This window comes from Narcine bancroftii, chromosome 2, assembly GCF_036971445.1.
Source record: "Narcine bancroftii isolate sNarBan1 chromosome 2, sNarBan1.hap1, whole genome shotgun sequence".
In the NCBI taxonomy this organism is placed as follows: Eukaryota; Metazoa; Chordata; class Chondrichthyes; order Torpediniformes; family Narcinidae; genus Narcine; species Narcine bancroftii.
The window spans coordinates 180,477,525-180,497,621 of NC_091470.1; the positions used below are offsets into that span (position 1 = coordinate 180,477,525).

General features: G+C 46.5%; 1 protein-coding gene and 1 long non-coding RNA gene across 12 annotated transcripts in view; one reads left to right on the plus strand and one right to left on the minus strand.

Annotated features, from left to right (window-relative positions):
• The window catches only part of LOC138754715 (large proline-rich protein BAG6-like), a 115,949-nt gene that overhangs the window by 35,321 nt on the left and 60,531 nt on the right, over window positions 1-20,097 (minus strand). For 8 of the 10 annotated variants that reach the window (XM_069919445.1, XM_069919448.1, XM_069919444.1 and 5 more), the window contains 7 exons: window positions 17,687-17,761; window positions 15,014-15,285; window positions 9,468-9,597; window positions 8,764-8,958; window positions 7,111-7,366; window positions 5,615-5,677; window positions 4,619-4,723 (listed from right to left, as the gene is read on the minus strand). In XM_069919445.1, the coding sequence (XP_069775546.1) occupies window positions 4,619-4,723; window positions 5,615-5,677; window positions 7,111-7,366; window positions 8,764-8,958; window positions 9,468-9,597; window positions 15,014-15,285; window positions 17,687-17,761 (1,096 nt within the window). The remainder of the gene's footprint in view (window positions 1-4,618; window positions 4,724-5,614; window positions 5,678-7,110; window positions 7,367-8,763; window positions 8,959-9,467; window positions 9,598-15,013; window positions 15,286-17,686; window positions 17,762-20,097) is intronic. The other 2 variants (XM_069919449.1, XM_069919440.1) reach the window with 1 other exon arrangement.
• LOC138754718 (uncharacterized) overlaps window positions 17,760-20,097 on the plus strand; it is a 36,973-nt gene continuing 34,635 nt past the window's right edge. For both annotated transcript variants that reach the window (XR_011351902.1, XR_011351901.1), the window contains exons 1-3: window positions 17,760-17,919; window positions 18,448-18,635; window positions 19,309-19,494. This is a non-coding gene — a long non-coding RNA (uncharacterized lncRNA). The remainder of the gene's footprint in view (window positions 17,920-18,447; window positions 18,636-19,308; window positions 19,495-20,097) is intronic.

A 20,097-nucleotide genomic window follows, 5' to 3' on the forward strand; every position in this document is an offset into this window, starting at 1 on the left:
GGCTTTGGCTTGAAGTGAAGGTTGAGCTTGCAGCGAACCAGCCGGTGGTCAGTGTGGCATTCCGCGCTGGGAATGACTCTGGTGTGGAGCACATCTCGTTTGTCACTTTCTCGCACCAGTATGTAGTCCAGGAGGTGCCAGTGTTTGGATCGGGGATGCATCCAGGTAGTCTTAAGGCTGTCCCTCTGCTGAAAAAGGGTGTTTGTAATGACAAGCCGCTGTTCTGCGCAGAGCTCCAACAGGAGGCGCCCATTGTCGTTGCACTTGCCGACGCCATGCTTGCCCAGGATTCCTGGCCAGGTTTCTGAGTCTTTGCCGACGCGAGCGTTGAAGTCGCCAAGGATGACAACCTTGTCGGCTGTAGGGGTGCGTTGGATGAGGTTGCGCAGGTCAGTGTAGAACTTATCCTTTTCTGCTGGTTCCGCCTGGAGGGTTGGAGCATAGACACTGATGAGGGTGATGCAACGCTTGTTTTGAAGGGGGAGTCGCATGGACATGATTCGGTCCGAGTGGCCTGTCAGAAGGTTTTTGAGTTTGGAGGCAATGGACGCGGATACATTATATACTTGCTTTTAAATGCACATACACTTATGTAATATATGTATTATATATGTATATAGTATAAATACTATATGTATATGTATATATACTCTTTGCAGACGATGCCGCTTTAGTTGCCCATTCAGAGCCAGCTCTTCAGCGCTTGACGTCCTGCTTTGCGGAAACTGCCAAAATGTTTGGCCTGGAAGTCAGCCTGAAGAAAACTGAGGTCCTCCATCAGCCAGCTCCCCACCATGATTACCAGCCCCCCCACATCTCCATCAGGCACACAAAACTCAAAACGGTCAACCAGTTTACCTATCTCGGCTGCACCATTTCATCAGATGCAAGGATCGACAATGAGATAGACAACAGACTCGCCAAGGCAAATAGCGCCTTTGGAAGACTACGCAAAAGAGTCTGGAAAAACAACCAACTGAAAAACCTCACAAAGATAAGCGTATACAGAGCCGTTGTCATACCCACACTCCTGTTCGGCTCCGAATCATGGGTCCTCTACCGGCACCACCTACGGCTCCTAGAACGCTTCCACCAGCGTTGTCTCCGCTCCATCCTCAACATCCATTGGAGCACTTACATCCATAACGTCGAAGTACTCGAGATGGCAGAGGTTGACAGCATCGAGTCCACGCTGCTGAAGATCCAGCTGCGCTGGATGGGTCACGTCTCCAGAATGGAGGACCATCGCCTTCCCAAGATCGTGTTATATGGCGAGCTCTCCACTGGCCACCGTGACAGAGGTGCACCAAAGAAAAGGTACAAGGACTGCCTAAAGAAATCTTTTGGTGCCTGCCACATTGACCACCGCCACTGGGCTGATAACGCCTCAAACCGTGCATCTTGGCGCCTCACAGTTTGGCGGGCAGCAACCTCCTTTGAAGAAGACCGTAGAGCCCACCTCACTGACAAAAGGCAAAGGAGGAAAAACCCAACACCCAACCCCAACCAACCAATTTTCCCCTGCAACCGCTGCAATCGTGTCTGCCTGTCCCGCATCGGACTTGTCAGCCACAAACAAGCCTGCAGCTGACGTGGACTTTTTACCCCCTCCATAAATCTTCGTCCGCGAAGCCAAGCCAAAGAAAGAAAGTCCTATACACACGTCTTTTTAGTTCGCAGTCTTTTGTACTCTCGTTACACGTCTTCATCTCTCAGTCTATTTTGTAATTGTTCTGCAAATTTTCGTGCTTCCACTGGATCCGAGAATAGTCTGTTTTGCTGTCCTGGAATAAATATTTTCAATACCGCTGGATGCTTTTGTATAAATTTATACCCTTTCTTCCATAAAATCGGCTTTGCTGTATTGAACTCCTTTCTCTTCTTCAGGAGTTCAAAACTTATATCTGGATAAATAAAATTTTTTTGCCCTTTGTACTCCAGTGGCTTGTTGTCCTCTCTTACTTTCTCCATTGTTTTCTCCAGTACCTTTTCTCTTGTAGTATATCTTAGGAATTTTACTAAAATGGATCTTGGCTTTTGTTGTGGTTGTGGTTTAAAGGCTAATGCTCTATGTGCCCTTTCTATTTCCATTTCTTGCTGTAGTTCTGGACATCCTAAGATCCTGGGGATCCAATCTTTTATAAACTCTCTCATATTCTTGCCTTCTTCATCTTCCTTAAGGCCCACTATCTTTATATTATTTCTTCTGTTATAATTTTCCATTATATCTATTTTCTGAGCTAACAGATCTTGTGTCTCTTTAACTTTTTTATTAGATTCTTCTAATTTCTTTTTTAAGTCCTCTACCTCCATTTCTGCTGCTGCTTCTCTTTCTTCCACCTTGTCCATTCTTTTTCCTATTTCTGATATGGTCATATCTATTTTATTCAGTTTCTCTTCTGTACTGTTTATTCTTCTTCTTAAATCACTAAATTCTTGTGCTTGCTATTCTTTAAATGAATCCATGTATTCTTTAATAAGAGAAAATATATCCATTGTCTTGCCTTTCCCTTCTTCTTCCATTTCACTGTACTCTTCCTCTTCCTCTGGGTTGGCCATCTGTTGTTTCTTTGTTTTCTTTTTCTTCTCTTCTTTCTTGTTTTCGTTGTCTTCTATGTTCTCCTCTTGCTGCTGCTGTTCTGTAGCTGTCATTGCCGGCTGTGGAGATCGACTCCCCAGCTGGTCGCCCCTCCCGTCGGTGTGTTTTTTTTGCATGTGCGGTTGCGCACTTTTACTCGGCTCAGCGAGCCATTTTTGTAGTCCACTTTCTACCGACCTGAGGGAGCGGGTTTCTCTCTCCACTGCGGGCCTCTTCGAACAGGTAAGGCCTTCTCCTTCTTCTTCCGGTCTTCTCTTCCTCTCTTCTTACCGTTGGTTTCGACTTTTCTTTTTTCGTCGCCATCTTCTTTCCACCTTTATATTCACTTTACTTTAATTTTTATTTTTGTGCCTTTGTGCTTTCCTTTATTTTTTTCAACTTTTCTGGAGAGGGCTGGAGTTCACCGTCCGGCCACTACTCCATCACGTGACTTCCCCCTTATTTGGGTATTTTAAAGTAAACCACCATCGGCTCCTGTGACAGGCCGTTTCAAGCCTGTACAGAGCCAACAGCAGTCGGACAGGGCGGACAGAGGAGCATTATGACTTCGCAAATCACTAACGGGGCACATGCAAGACTGCGCCGGAGCTGGCATGAAGATGACGGCGGTGTTGCAACTGTCGTCAAGGTAAGAATTCTAGATCTTTTGTATCGGACGACCCGATTTTAAGTTGAAAATTTAAAATTTCGAGGATTATCCTATACAATGAAATGAGAGATGGTAGGAGGTCTGATATGGGTAGGACCCACACAGTGAATGGTAGAGCTCAGGGGAGTGTTGTAGAGCACTGAGCACAGGTACTTAGTACCTTGAAAGTGGTAGGACAGGTAGACAGAGCGGACAAAAAGCCAGGGTACCGTATAGACTTTGGGAGGTCACGTTGTAGTTGTACAGGTGAAGCACCAACTGGAGCACCGCGTTCAGTTTTGGTCACTGTGCTACAGGAAAGACGCCGTCAAGCTGGAGAGGGTACAGAGAAGATTCATGGGGATATCGCCAGACGTGGGGACCGGAGCTGGAGGGAGAGGTTCAGCAGGCTGGGGCTTTATTCTTTGGAATGCAGGAGGATGAGGGGAGATTTCAGTTTCTGTAAATTCTGCGCAATATCACACATCTTCTGATTTATGACATGGTAATAAAGTAATCTTGTATCTATTTTGGGTCGGCATGGGCAAGTGAGCCGAATCGACTGTTTCCATGCTGTAACCCTCTGCAAAGAGGTGCCTCTCAGGTTCCTTTAAACCTCTACCCTCCCCTCTAATTTTAGGTTCCTTTACCCTGGGAAAAAGACCATGTCACTAGTTTCACATACTGCCATAAGATCACGTCTCAGCCTCAAGGGGAGAAAGGTCCAAGCTTACATAGCTTCTCCTCTCATTCTTGTGACATCCTAATAAATCTTTCTTTTAAAGTAACATTCCCATGGAAGTTGAGTGACTAGGACAGCACAAAATACCCCGTGTGGGCTCACCAAAGTCTTATAACATTATACTGCACTCAGAGTGGAGGCAAATATGCCAAATGCCCCTTTTTAAATGTAGACATACTACATGTTAACAGACCCCTTCAGCCCACAAGCCCGTGCCGCCCAATTACACCACAACCCTGGTACGTTATGGACGGTAGGAGGAAACCGGAGAACCCGGAGAAATCCGAAGCAGGATGTACAAGTTCCTTACAGACAGCGCTGGATTTGAACCCTGATCGCTGGCGCTGTAACAACGTTGCACTAACCGTGCAGCCCACAATTTTGTTTGCCTGCATCTAATTCTCTAAGGCGACCATCAATTTAAGCTTATAACGCATCTGCCCATCATTGGAAAAGCTTCTCCTATTTGGTCTATCGAAGGACCTCACTAAAGTCCAAGATCCGAATCTCCAGTCACTGCACCTGGTTGAGCTCGGTCTACACTGGCTCCAATCTAGTAAACGTGCTCGAAAGGCCAAGGGGGCAACTATATTCCTCAATGGGGTGCCCTACAGCAGATTAGCAGGACTCCTGGGCTTCTGCCATTTACCTGAGCTGGCTCCGGCTGCCGCCATGGCTTGCTGAGTGATCTGATGCATTATGGACTGCATGAATTCAGGAGACATCCCCGGAATCTGAATGTGGGGCATCGCTCCTGCGAACAGAATGCGAGGAAAGGCAATAGGGTTAGAGGTCATCACAGGTTCAAAGTTCAGATTTATTGGTGGAGTCCAAACGTGGCGTAAAACCCCAAGATTCTATTTCCTGTAGGCCAGGCAGAATTTCCACTTGTCAGTAATGCAAAAAAAAATTGTATTCAAAAAAGATAAGTATACAAAAGAGAGAAATGTAAACAAGAAAGAAGTGCCTTTACCACTGAGCTATTATAGAGCCAGTGACCAGGGGTTGAATTCGGCACTATCTGTAAGGAGCTTGCATGCTCTCCCCGTGTCGGTGTGGGTTTCCTCTGGGTGCTGTTAAATTTAGAAATTTACATTCCGACACAATGCACAGTAACAGGCCCTTCTGGCCCATGCTGCCCAATTACTGGCTGACAACCCCAGTACATTTTGAGGGGTGGAAGGAAACCGGAGCATCCAGAGGAAACCCATGCAGACATGAGGAGAGCGTACAAACTCCTTACAGAGAGCACTGGATTCGTACCCTGGTCACTGGCATTGCACCAACTGTGCCACCTTGAAAGGTTTAAAGAGGAGAGATGACCTACCTATGTGATTGAAATAAAATGATGCGGTCAGTGCAGAATTGCTGTTAGTGACAGCTCGCTGCGTGCAAGTTGGCTGCTGCAGTTCCCTATATTTCAAATGTGTCGACACTTGTACTGAACTGGCTGGCGAATTATTTTTAGGTGCTCTTCTGTTTAAACCAAGCTGGGAAAGGGTTCTAATGGTAACGCTAATCGAGGCTGTCGCAGGTCACTTCAGAGACAGTGTGAACCACCAGCAGAGAGAGTGCTGGGGGAAGTCAGGCATGGTTGGAGGCCAGGAGCACGTTCTACTGCAAAGATGCTACATGAAGCTGTTACCTGGCCCAGGGGTCCCTGTTGTTGAAGACGCTGTGGCAGAAGGATTCCCCTGTGAGGCAGCATCTGTCAGAGAATCGATAAAAAGAACATAACGTCAGGTTCGGTAATCACAAACCTCTTCAGACAGTTGACTGATGCACAATTGGCAACTGAGGGCAAGTCATCCTTGAGCAATTAGTAAATCAGCAAATATAAATGTCAATCTGATGCCAAACAAGTCAATTACATTATCCTCTAACATGATTTGTATTCACATTTTGAAGCCATTATACAGTAGAATAATAAATGTCCCCGGAATGGGGGAAGGGCATGTGGAGACCGGGACTTCGGGAATGGGGGAGGAAGTGAGGTATGGAGCATTGGCGAGAGGGGTAGAGAATGTGGGGAATGGGGCATCGGGGAGAGAGGAGGGAGTGAGGGGACCAAGGCCTCAGGGAGGGGAAAGAGAAGAAAGAGAAGCAAAAGAGAGCCCTCCACCCCAGAGTCACTGAGTGTCCATGGATTCATTTCCAGCACTTGCGCAGCCACACAGAGTCCAGTCCAAACCATTTCCAACCTGAGCTCCAGATCCAAACCTCCAACATGGTCAGGAACTATTCTGCACCCCCTCGCATCCTGGTTCTGATACCCGGTGCCCCCTTCGGCCAGTTTCGAGCCAGTCTCCAGCAGTCCGCAGCCCGGCGTGAGTCAGCCGACAGCGGTCTCCAGCAGCCCACAGCTTCCGTGGATTCCTCACCTCGAGAAGCCAGCACCTGCGTAGGTCTTTCAGCCTCAGAGCCCCTCACTGGTCCACCGCCATGGTCACCATCCCGTGGTTCGTCTCCTCTGCTTCTCCCACTCAGACAGGAGGTGGTCTCCTCATTTTCTGATGCCCTGCGCCAGTCCTCCGCTCCCCTGGAGTGTGCAACCCCTCAAGACTGTGGCCGATCAAACCCACGATCGCAGGATTTTAAGCGAAACTACCGTCGGCTCCTTTAACAGGCCGTTCAGAGCCTGTGTGAAACTGACGGCAGTTGACTGGGGAAGTTGGATCCCGCGGGAGCGCTGTATCTCTACTCCTTGGTCCCCGAGGGTCTGCACAACCAGCAGTGCTACTGTTACAGTGACTACGACAGTGCCGCCATTTCTTGCACCCAGAGGAAACCAGAGCACCCAGATGAAACCCACACAGATACGGGGAGAACGTACAAACTCCTCACTGACAGCGCTGGATTCAAAGCCTGATCATTGGTGCTGAAACAGCGTTGCCCCCCCCTTTGGTCTGTAACGCTATACTCTGCAAATGGAATCTTACTCTTCTAATTACATTCACGTTATTCCAGCTAGAACTCTTCTCACTGAAACGGATACGGCAACTAAACCTTCATCTTGCATCTTCTTCGACTTGAGAGGTTAACACATCTGAGCATCTGGGCACTGCCAAGTATCCCGTACCTCGCCCCACTCCCCTGCCCATCCTCCCCTCCCAGATTTGGAGGGAGCCTTCCGGGACGCACCTCCTTGCAGGTTCATCTGCATCATGACGACGGGCTCCATGGTTTGGTGGGTGATGCGTATGACCCGGGGGTGCGAGGTCTGGCCCTGGCTCTGCTGCCCTCCCTGGTTCTCCGGGGCTTCCGGGGACTCAGCGGCTGGCGACTGGGCAGGAGGCGAAGCGCTGCTGGCAGCTGGGGACGGCGACTGACCCTCGCCGCCATGCTGGGCCCGGTTGCCGTTGGTAGTCATGGTGACTGTCGTCCCAACATTGATCTGCTGGAAGAATGAAGAGTGGCAAATTTTAGTAGCAGAAGTGATGGGGTGGGGGGAGGGGGGGTAGAGCTGTGGCTGCGGATGCACAAACACCCCCCCCCCCCCCACCCCTCGCCTTTGAAAAGACAAGCCTCCTTGACCCAGGAGGGCATGTAACCAGCAGGTCCACTGTGAGGGGTCAGCTATCTGGCTCTGATGGACCATGAACCACTGGTACTTTGAGCTCCCTGGCTCCTCTGTTATCGAGCACCATTTGCAGGCCAGTGCCATTGACGTGATTCGTAAGTTTGTGGACAACACCAAAATCGGTGGCGCGGTGGGCAATGAGGAAGGACTCCCAAGTTTACAACAGGATCTCAATTCGTTGGAGAGGAGGGCCATGAAGTGGCAAATGAAATTTAACACTGACAACTTAAGGGAGGCAGGGTTAGCGTAGCGACGAGACCAACGTTGTTACAGTGCCAGCGACTTGGGTGGGAATCCACCACAGTCAGTAAGGAGTTTGCATGTGCTTCCCATGTCTGCATGAGCTTCCCTCATGCTCTGGTTTCCTCCCACCCAGCCTTCATTGCTAGAGGGATTTAATTTAGGAGCAGGGAGATTATGCTGCATCTGTACAAGGTCCTGGTGAGGCCCCATCTGGAGTACTGTGTGCAGTTCTGGTCTCCTTACTTGAGGAAGGAGGTTTTGGATTTGGAGGCGGTCCAGACAAGGTTCATTCCTGAGATGAGGGGAGACTGAGTCGCCTGGGACTGTACTCATGGGAATTTAGAATGAGAGGGGATCTTATAGAAGCTTATAAAATTATGAACGACATTGATAAGATAGTAGGTAAGTTGTTTCCATTGGTGAGTGAGACCAGAACTAGGGGACATGGCCTTAAGATCCAGGGGAGTAGATTTAGGATGGAAATGAGGATGGTGAATCTATGGAATTCGCTGTCCATTGAAGCAGTGGAGGCGACCTCAGTAAATATATTTCAGACAAGATTGGATAGATTTTACATTTGAGGGGAATTACAGGATAAGGGAAAAGGGAGAAGAGCCTATCATCAGATCAGTCATGATTACATTGAATGGCGGAGCAGGCTTGATGGGCTAAATGGCCAACTCCTGCTCCTATTTCATATGTTCTTAATTGGGATATTTGGGAAGCATGGGTGATGGGCCTGCTATCGTGCTGCCTGTCTAAATATAAAATGTGAGGTGTTGCACTCTGCCAACTCTAACCAGGGTAGGACTTGCACGTTGAATACGTGGGGCCATGGAGTGTTATACTGGTGTGGGGGTGGTGAGGATGGAGGTCCAGAATGCCCTGAAAGCATCTGCGAAAACAGTGAAGGTAGTGTTTGGCATGCTTACCTTCATTGGGCACGACAGGCCCCAAGTGCTGTAACTCACCTGAATGGGCAGCGCCTGCTGCAGCACCATGGGGGAGGCGTAATGGGACATGGGCCTCACGACATGCAGGTGGCGAGGGGTGTTGGCTGCTAGGTTGCACCGGAGGTCGGACAGGGCCACAAAGGTGTTGCCCAGAAAACGGAGGGCTTCTCCTACAAGATTGATGATCCTTTGATCCTCCTCTCGGCTCTCAGTCTGTGGAGCGAAAGGTGGGGTATAGACATAAAGAAAACGTAAGAACAATGGGTGGGCACAGTCAACAAAGCGGTTAGCGCAATTCTATTACAGCGTCAACAACCGGGGTTCGAATCTGGCACAGTCTATTATGAGTTTGTGCGTTCTCCTTGCGACCTGCGTGGATTTTCTCCAGATGCTCCGGTTTCCTCCCACCTTTCAAAACGTACAGGGATTGTATATTAATTGGGGTATTTGGGGGGCATGGACTCATGGACTGGAAGGGCCTGTTACCATGTCCAAACTTTTAAAAAATTACACTGGGAAATTTCCAAATACTGAATGATTGTCTGTAGTCAACCATGACATCCTGGAGGTGGAAAACCCTCATAAAATGAACCATCTTATCGCAGTCCACCCACCCCGCCCCCCCTACCAAGGCCCTCCTGGATAATCTGAGAGAGTGAGAACATGCAGATGAAGCAGCGGCATGGGTTAAAGGGAGGCTATGAGCGAGTCCGTGGGCGTACATTGTTGTTGTAGTCGGCGGTGGTGGCCGTGCTCAGAATCTCCTGGTATCTCTGCACAAAGGGTTGCAGTCTTGCCTCTACCCGCTGGAGCTCCATCAGGACCTCGAGGTACTCCGTGGGGGACGGGTGACTAGGAAAGAAGAAAGACCAAGTCAGCACACAAACCTCAACACATACTTACTGCTGGCCTGTACATAGTTTTCTCACTGAATTGCAATGGTTTCATTTACAGCACAGAAAGCAGGCCCCTCCGCCCATCTAATCTGGGACTAACTATTATTCTGCCAGGTCCCTCTGAGCTACACCCCGTCCATACCTCTCCTGTCCTTGTAAATTTAAATGTTAAAATTGAGCTTGCATTCACCATTGAGTTGGGAGTTCATCCATATTCTGTGTGAAGAAATTCCCCCGAATGTTCCCCCTACCATTTGAAACGTACCAGGGGTTGTAGGTTACTTGGGTATAAATGGGTGGCACAGGCTCATGGGCCGAAATGGCCTGTTACTGTGCTATATATCAAAAAAACTTCTTCCCTTTCACCATTACCCCATGTTTGGGGTAATTTCAGTCGGGAAAAAAGGTGACTTGTACTTACTCCATCTATACCCATTATAATTTTGTAAACATCACTCATATTCTCCCGCATTCTTCTACGCTCCAGGGAAGAATGTCCTCGCCCATTAACCTTTCCCTGTACCTCAGTTCTTCAAGTCCCGCCAACATCCCAGGAAATCCTCTCTGCACTCTTTCAATCTTATTGATATCTTTCCTGCAGTGAGGTGACAAAAACTGCATCTAAAACTCCAAATTTGGCTTCACAAATGTCTTGTACATCTTTGCCAATAACATCCCAACTACAAAATTCAATACTTTGATATGTGTAAGGCCAATGCATCAAAAGCTATCTTTTCAACCCTATCTATTTGTGACACCACTTTCAGAGAATTATGTACAGTATTCCCAGATCCCTCTGATCTACTGTACTCCTCAGTGCCCAACCATTTACCATGTTTGTCCTACCTTGGTTTGTCCTTCCAAAATGCAACATTTTGAGACCATTTATTCTGCATTAATTCTCTTCTTAACCCTCCACTTCAAAAGACTTAGTTCAAATTCTTTGCATACAAATGCAATTTCTGAAGAGTAGACATGCAATACTGTAAATTGATACGCATTGAGATTTCCCAAACCATTTTAAAACATGAACCATTTCAATAATATAATTTTCAACCAAGCACTATTGATGTATTTTTTTTTCTGATCTAATGAATGGTCATCTGAAATATCAACTGGCTGGAACGGGAATTGAGGGGCAAAAGCTGACCGAAATGTGGACCAAGAGTCAAAGGCCGGCCGTAACGGGGGCTTGAAGGGCAATGCTCGGCCAGAATGGGGGCTTGAAGGGCAATGCTCGGCCAGAATGGGGGCTTGAAGGGCAATGCTCGGCCAGAATGGGGGCTTGAAGGGCAATGCTCGGCCAGAATGGGGGCTTGAGGGATAACATCCAGCCAGAACTAATTTGGCGTCCCATTTGTATATAAATTCTCCTACTGCATGTAACCCAATTTGTACCCAAGAAGGAGGACCCCCTCCCTCAAAGAATGAGTTAACAAACCTCACTGGGGATGCCCAGTGGTATTTCATTTTAAAATTTGGTAGTTTTAACCCCCCTCCCCCCCCCAATTTACATTCCCATGTCAACCAATCCCCTCTAATCAATATATTCTCACACCAGCCCCCCCAGATACTTTAAAGAATATATCTTGTATAAATTTTTCATCATTGAAATTCAGGACCTGCGCGGAAACCTCGAGAGATGTATGGATTTGAACCCCAAAGGATTACAGTGAGCTGGGACAAAGCTGAAAGACAGGAACGCTAGGGTGGTGATCTCGGGATTACTACCTGTTCCAAAAGCAAGTGATGAAAAGAATGTAAGGATAAGAAAAATGAACATGTGGCTGAGGTGTTGGTGTACAGGACAAGGATTTGGCTTCTTGGATCATTGGGATCTCTTTTGGGGAAGGCATGATCTTTACAAGAAGGACAGGTTGCATCTAAATCCAAAAGGTGTCAACATTTTGGCAAGTATGTTTGGAACAGCAGTGGGGCAAGATTTAAACTAATTTGGCAGGGGTATGGGAACCTGAGTGATAGGGAAAAGGGTAGGGAAGATAAAGAAATGGCCAGGAAAAGTAATGTTGGGAGGAGAAAGTAAAAAATCAGATGGTGCAGTGAGATGGTGATAGTGTTAAGAAAATTACAAAGAAAAATAGTGGGCAGAAAAATCTAAAGAAAAGGTTACAGAAGTCACTAGATATTAAAAGGACAAAGAGCATAAGGGCACTTTATCTGAATGCCCGCAGTATTAGAAATAAGGTTAGTGAACTTGAGGCACAAATCGGTACCCATGCCTATGATTTGGTAGCCATCATGGAAACATGGCTACAAGGTGACCCTAAATGGGAATTAAACTTTCAAGGGTATCAGGTGGTGCAAAGAGATAGACAGGATGGTAAGAGTTGCACTCTTAATCAAAGATGAGCTCCAGGCAGTAGTGAGGGATGATATAAGATCTAAAGAGCATAATGTTGAGTCCATTTGGGTAGAGATAAAGAATAACAAAGAGAAAAAAATTATTGGTGGGTGCTATCTATCTCCCACCAAATAACAATAGTTTAGTGGCACAGGAAATAAATAGAGAGATAAGTGAGGCATGTAATAATGATACGGCAGTAGTCATGGGGGACTTTAACTTCCACAAAGATTAAGAAAATCAAGTTGGTCGTGGGAGTCTGGAAGAGGACTTCATAGAATGCATCCGCGATAGCTTTCTTGAGCAGCATGTTAAGGAACCAACAAGAGAAAATGCTCTCCTGGATCTAGTGTTGTGCAATGAGATAGGTAGAGTAAATGATGTAATAGTCAGAGACTATCTGGGAAATAGCGATCATAGTATGATTGAATTTCTCATTCAGATGGAAGGGGAAATAGTTAGATCTAAAATTAATATATTATGCTTAAACAGGGGTGACTACCAAAGGATGAGGGAGGAATTGGGCAGAGTGGACTGGGAGCACAGGCTAATTGATGAAACAGTTGAGGAACAGTGGAAGATTTTCAAAGAAATATTTTGTAATGCTCAACAAAAATATATTCCGGTCAGGAAAAAGGGCAGCAAGGGAGGGAAAATTCAACCGTGGTTAACAAAGGAAAGAAAGTATAAAATTGAAGGCGCAGGAGTACAAAGCTGCAAAGAGCAGTGGGAAACTGGAAGATTGGGAAAACTTTAAGAGACAACAAGGGGTTACAAAGTGGGTAACAAGAAATGGGAAAAAGGATTATGAAAGTAAATTGGCACAAAATATAAAAACAGAAAGCAAAAATTTTTATAAATATATAAAATGGAAGAGGGTGGCCAGAGTTAACATTGGAGTGGAAGAGCACCCTTGGAGGATGAGAAAGGAAAACTGGTAGCAAAAAATGAGGAAATGGCCAAGGTATTGAACAAATAGTTTGTGTTAGTCTTCACGGTGGTCCAGCATGCCCAAGTGTGGAGTTAAGGATGCGAATGTTGGGGAGGGCCTTGATAAAATAGTTGTTACAAAGGAAGTAGTGATGGAGAAACTAATGGGACTAAAGCCAGACAAATCACCTGATCCTGATGATATGCATCCAAGGGTTCTGAAGGAAATGGCAGAAGTTATAGTTGATGCATTGGTGGTCATATACCAAAATTCCTTGGATTCTGGGCAGGTCCCAGCAGACTGGAAGACAGTAAATGTCATGCCACTTTTTAAGAAGGGATGTAGGGAGAAGACTGGAAATTATCGGCCAATTAGTTTGATGTCTGTAGTTGGAAAAATGCTTGAAGCCGTCATTAAAGATGAAGTTATGAAACTTTTGGAACGCAAGGGTTCAATCAGGCAGACGCAGCATGGTTTTAGAAAGGGAAGATCTTGTTTGACGAACTTGTTAGGATTCTTTGAGGATATAATGGGTGCGGTGGATAGAGGGGAACAGGTTGATGTTGTATATTTGGATTTCCAGAAAGTGTTTGATAAGGTGCCTCACAAGAGATTTATCAGTAAGTTACAGGAAAGTGGAGTCCGGGGAGGTCTATTGGCATGGATTGAAAATTGGTTGTCTGACAGGAGGCAAAGAGTCAGGATAAGTGGGAGTTTTTCAGGTTGGCAGAGAGTGGTAAGTGGGGTGCCACAGGGGTCGGTGTTAGGCCCATAACTGTTCATCATTTACATTGATGACTTGGAGGAGGGGACAAAATGTGGTGTAGCCAAGTTTGCGGATGACACCAAATTGAGTGGAAGAGCAAATTGTAATGAGGATGTGGAGAGTCTGCAGAGGGATATAGTTAAGCTGGATGAGTGGGCAAAGGTCTGGCAGATGGGAGTACAATGTTAGTAAGTGTGAGGTTATTCACTTTGGCAAGAAAAATAAAAGAGCTGAATATTATTTAAAGGGTAAAAAATTACAGCATGCTGTTGTGCAGAGGGACTTGGGAGTGCTTGTGCATGAATCGCAAAAAGTTAGGTTATTAGGAAGGCAAATGGAATGTTGGCCTTCATCGCTAGAGGAATTGAATTCAGGAGTAGGGAGGTAATGTTGCAACTGTATAAGGTACTGGTGAGACAGCATCTGGAGTACTGTGTCCATTTCTGGTCTCCATATTTGAAGGATATACTGGCTTTGGAGACGGTCCAGAGGACCAGGTAGGTTGATCCCTGGGATGAAGGGGTTGACTTATAATGAAAGATTAAATCATCTAGGATTGTATTCGCTTGAGTTCAGAAGAATGAGAGGAGATCTTATAGAAACATTTAGGATTATGAAGGGTAGGAAGTTTTTTGAGCAGGTCGGGGAAACTAAAACAAAAGGACACACTCAAGATTCGGGGGAGTAGATTTAGGACAGAGATGAGGAAAAATAGTTTTTCTCAGAGAGTAGTGAATGTTTGGAATTCTCTAACCAGGGAAGTGGTTGAGGCTGCTTCATTAAACATATTTAAAATTCGGTTAGATAAATCTTTACATGATAGAGGAATTAGGGGATATGGGGAGAAGGCAGGTAGGTGGAGTTAGGTCATAAATTAGATCAGCTATGATCGTATTGAATGGCGGAGCAGGCTCGATGGGCCATTTTTGGCCTACTCCTGTTCCTACTTCCTATGTTCCTATGTTCTGTTCCTCTACACTGTTAAGTAACAGACCATTAACCCTGTCCTCAGCCTTCAGGTTTGACCTTCCAGAATGCATCACCTCACATTTATCCAGATTGAACTTCATCTGCCATTTTTCCGTCCAATCTACATCCTGCGTATCCTATGATGCCCTTCAGCACTATTCACACTCCCCCAACCGTCATATCATCCACAAAACGTACTGACCCATCTTTCCACTTCTTCATCCAGGTCATTTACAAAAATTACAAAGAGCAGGGGTTCCATAGCAGATACCTGCGGAACTCTTTAACACAAATGAAAGAATCACACAAGTGAGCTGCTCGACACATTTGGATCCAACACTTACTTGGGTCCGGGTGGGGCTTCGTCAGTCTGCGTGGTAGCTGATGACAAGCCCACGCTCGGTTCAGCGTCCTCTGAGGTGCTCGTGCCCTCCTCAGAGGTACCTTCTGCTGGGGTTTCCGCAGCGACGTTCACCGGGGCTCCTTGAGGCTCCACGCTGGATGCCTCCATGGTTTCCCCGGCTACTGGTGAGGCTGCCGGGGCAGATTCGTCCACCGAGTCCGCAGCCTCAGCAGGGCTCTGAGCAGCCTCTTGCGGAGTCCCATTTGCCTGATCCTGGTTTGAAAGAATGGAGAGGGTTACAGCAGGAATGGACTGTACACGATGTCTGGCTCATGACTTTAAATTCTGCAAGAGTTCTGTTCAACCAATTTCATATACCATACGTACCGTATAAGATGGCATACAGGATGATCCGTCTAACTTAAAAATGTCGCCTCAAAATCGGGCCGTCTTATACACTGGGTTTAAAATCCGAACTTAACAGCAAAGTCTCAGCTCTGCTGCCATCTTTTCCCTCCCCCTCCATTTCCTATCCCCACCCCATCGGCTCCGACACAAGTGTCCCAGTCAGGCCCTACTTGCACTCTCCTACCTTGCTCATGCTGACCACCCAGCTCATCTTCATGCAAATGGTGACGGTGCAATGAAAGGAAGCCAACAATTTTCTCCTCTGTCATTTTGCAGAAGAGGCAAAAATACACCAAAGAGTTTGTATGGGGCCATATTTAAAGTCAGCCATGCATGCGCATGGAGAGGCATTGCCTATTCAGTGGGGCAAACCTGCGCATGTCCTGTTGGTTATCGACGAAGTCACAGCGCTATCCCGCAGAGTCCACCCGCCCAGTCCAACTGCCGTCGGCTCCGTACATGTTTAAAATATGCAAGTAAAATTAAAACCTTTACAGGGTCATTTGTGACAGAATCATTCCACTGGTCAATGCCAACAGGAGTGGGGTTACTGTATTTGCCATTGTATAGAACAACTTGTGTATAGGACGGCCCCAGAATTTTCCCCTATTGCTTTTGAGCAATACCCTTTGAATAAAATGACACCCCCCCAAGAAAATCTGGCACTTACTGCTGACCAGTGGATGTTGTTAAAAGCAAATCACAATATTTTAATATCAAATAATCATTTAAAGGTTTAAATTAAATTTGGATGTTTTAAAATAACCCGCTGTCAGTTCCTGTAGCAGGCCATTTAAAGCCGGTACAGAGATGACAGCAGTTGGACTGGGCTGACGGATCCCGCTAAGACTAACAGGGCATGCGCGAGATTGCGTCGGAGCTGACAGGAAGATGACTGCGGTGTTGAGACTGCCGGCAGGGTAAGAATTTTAGACCCTTTGTATAGGACGACCCAGTTTTTAGGTGAAAATTTTCATTTTAGAGGATCGTCCTATACAGCATATTCAGTACAGTATCCTATCCAAAGGGTATACATTAAAACCAACATTTTAGGTGGAAACTCTGGGGTCTTCCTATACAGAGTAATCCTATACACCAGAATATTTCCAAATCTATTCACATTATTTTAATGTACACAGTACCCTTGCACCTCCTGTGGGAAAAAAAATTGACTTCAAATGTGATGCATCTTTCATTCTCTATCGTTCATCACAGGTGCTGCTTGATGAGCTGTGTGTTTCCACCCACACTGCTATCATTTAGCAAGACTGTATTGGAGGTGAGGGAGTCTCAACTATCTGGAGAGGTCACCGATGACCTTATTAGAGAACAGAGGGCTATTGGGGGAAATCCAATGGCCATCCAGTTAAGAGTGAGGTGATCCATTCTGGAAGGTCAAACCTGAAGATTGAGCACAGGGTTAATGGTCAAATACCTAAAAGTTTGAGGGAACAGAGGGATCTAGGGGTCCAAATCCATACATTTCTCACAGTTGCCGTGCAGGTTGATTGGATAGTTAAGGCCTATGGCAGTGGTTCTCAACCTTTTTCGTTCTAAGGCCCACCTGGCTTCCGGCCTAACATGGCATGGCTCACTAGTGGGAATGACTCAGAAATATTTTCAAGTCAAAGGCAGCTCTATTGGAAAAACATCTAATTTAAAGTACCATACTTTATTCAACATTTTTAAATATCCACATGGAAACTCACCTTGGCCCACTAGTTGAGAATCTCCAGCCTATAGGATATTGGGGTTCATTAATCAGGGCTGGGGGTGAGACAACACTTAAGAGTATTGTGTTCAGTTCTGGTCACCTCATTACAGGAAGGATGTGGAAGCTGGGGAGAGGGTGCAGAGGAGATTTACCAGAATGTTGCCTGGATTGGAAAATAAATCTTAAGAGGGAAGATTAGCAGAGCTGGGACTTTTCTCTTTGGAGCGTAGGAGGATGAGAATAGAGGTCTACAAGATTCTGAGAGACCTAGGTGGGCAGCCAGTGCCTTTTTTCCAAGTCAGGAATAGCAAACACCAGGGGGAATCTCTGCAAAGTGAAGGGAGGAAAATTTAAGGAAGATGTCAGGTTTTTAAACAGAGAGATGTGGGTGCCTGGAAAGCATTGCCGGGAGTGACGGTGGAAGCTGGAACAATAAGGGACATTTAAGAGACTCTCAGACAGGCACATGGATGGAAGTTTATTTTTGGTTGAAAAAAAATACTCTCAGAACAACATTCTAAACATAAGGTTGTTATGAAACTTGCTACTCACCTCCAACCTATTTAAGATGCCCTGAATGTCCCTCAGCATATGCTGTGCCAACACCAGACGGACTCGTGGCTCACTCTGTGGAGGTAGAGAGAAACGTCATCAGCGATGTGTATCTTTCCACGCCACACGTCTTTGTGCTCATTCAGAATGGCACCATCTTTTATTCCACAGAGATTGGGTATTTAAAAGCAAGCGATGGAATCTGCCGAATTTAAATCACCAAGCCTCAATAGGTAAGGAGTTGCTTGAGGAAGGCGCAGGCATCCATGGGTGAAGTGAGTGAAGTAGGGTTGATTCCAACTGAAAGGGAGCCATACTTACCTTCACATTGTTTCAGTCTTGCTTTGGTGACCACTTTGATTTTAAACACCAAAGTTGATTGGAGCAACTGCAAAGAATGCAAGATTGCACACGTGCACCTGTTACGCCATGGGCGCTTCCGTCCTGCTTGCGCCTCCGCCCCACCTCCGGGGCGATCGACCGTGGGGGAAAGGCAGCCTTGGTCATTATGCAGGCAGAGCGAGAGAGACTGGGCCTGGTACGCCTGCCTCTGGGGGCATCGGGATTGATCTATGTACATTATTGGGTGCCCTGAGTCGGGGTGGGGGGGTGGAGGATGGAGGCTCTGGTCAGCCTAATAAGGGTGTCAAAACGCTAAGGGGAGAAGGCAGGAGAATGGGGTTGAGAGGAAAAATACATCAGCCATGATTTGAATGGCGGAGCAGGCTCGGTTGGCTGAATTCTTCCCCTCCGTCTTACAGACTAGAGACATGCTATAGATGGAAAAGGAAATGCATCAGGCCTAAGATAATGCCAGTAACATTCACAGGTCCGCAGACATCGCGAATGAAGTAAAAACACGAAACTGGAGAAAGTGAGCAGGTCAAACAGCGTACTTCATCTGGCAAAGATAAAGATACAGAACCAACGTTTCGGCTTCCAGCTACAGGTTAGGTCCCCAACTTACAACCTTTGCGACTTATGACCATCCGTATGTATGACCAAAATTTTTTTTTAAATGTAAATATAAAAATTAAGCTTTTGAGGATCTTTGGCTTGGCTTCGCGGACAAAGATTTATGGAGGGGGTAAATGTCCACGTCAGCTGCAGGCTCGTTTGTGGCTGACAAGTCCGATGCGGGACAGGCAGACACGGTTGCAGCGGTTGCAGGAGAAAATTGGTTGGTTGGGGTTGGGTGTTGGGTTTTTCCTCCTTTGTCTTTTGTCAGTGAGGTGGGCTCTGCGGTCTTCTTCAAAGGAGGTTGCTGCCCGCCAAACTGTGAGGCGCCAAGATGCACGGTTTGAGGCGATATCAGCCCACTGGCGGTGGTCAATGTGGCAGGCACCAAGAGCCTTGGTCATTAGGCAGGCAGAGCGAGAGAGACTGGGCCTGGTGCGCCTGCCTCTGGGGGCATCGGGGTTGATCTATGTACATTATTGGGTGCCCTGAGTCGGGGTGGGGTGGGGGGGGGTGGAGGATGGAGGCTCTGGTCAGCCTAATAAGGGTGTCAAAACGCAAAGGGGAGAAGGCAGGAGAATGGGGTTGAGAGGAAAAATACATCAGCCATGATTTAAATGGCGGAGCAGGCTTGGTTGGCTGAATTCTTCCCTTCCGTCTCACAGACTAGAGACATGCCATAGATGGAAAAGGAAATGCATCAGGCCTAAGAGAATGCCAGTAACATTCACAGGTCCGCAGACATTGTGAATGAAGTAAAAACACGAAACTGGAGAAAGTGAGCAGGTCAAACAGCGTACTTCATCTGGCAGATAAAGATACAGAACCAACGTTTCGGCTTCCAGCTACAGGTTAGGTCCCCAACTTACAACCTTTGCGACTTATGACCATCCGTATGTATGACCAAAATTTTTTTTTTAATGTAAATATAAAAATTAAGCTTTTGAGGATAAAGCTATGGAAAATAGCGTCTATGGCAGGGGTGGCCAACCTCTAGTGAGAGCTGGCCTTGGTAGCTGCCATGTTGTATTTGCCGAACTATAAAACAGATAATGAATTTCCATCTAATGTCGGTTTCAAGATACGACCGGTTGGTCAGAGTGGAACACGGTCGTAAGTTGAGGACTACCCGTATAAGCAAAATGTAGGCAGGCACCCAAAATTTAAAAACGCTTCTTGTTTTCAAAATTGGCTGTGCATGCACACCACTGTCAACATTGTTAGGTTGTTGGACCCCGTGCATGCACACCACTGTCAACATTGTTAGGTTGTTGGATCCCACCAGTTGCAACCCAGGGGTCACCGTCTGAAGTCCTGCTCCGTACCATGACGGAGATCTAGATTTGCACCCATGATGAAGTGCCCGCCTACATTTTGTCGTACGTTTTTAAAAATTTTTTTTATTTTTCACACTATAAACCACATTGATCAAGATACATACATTTTCCTTTTCA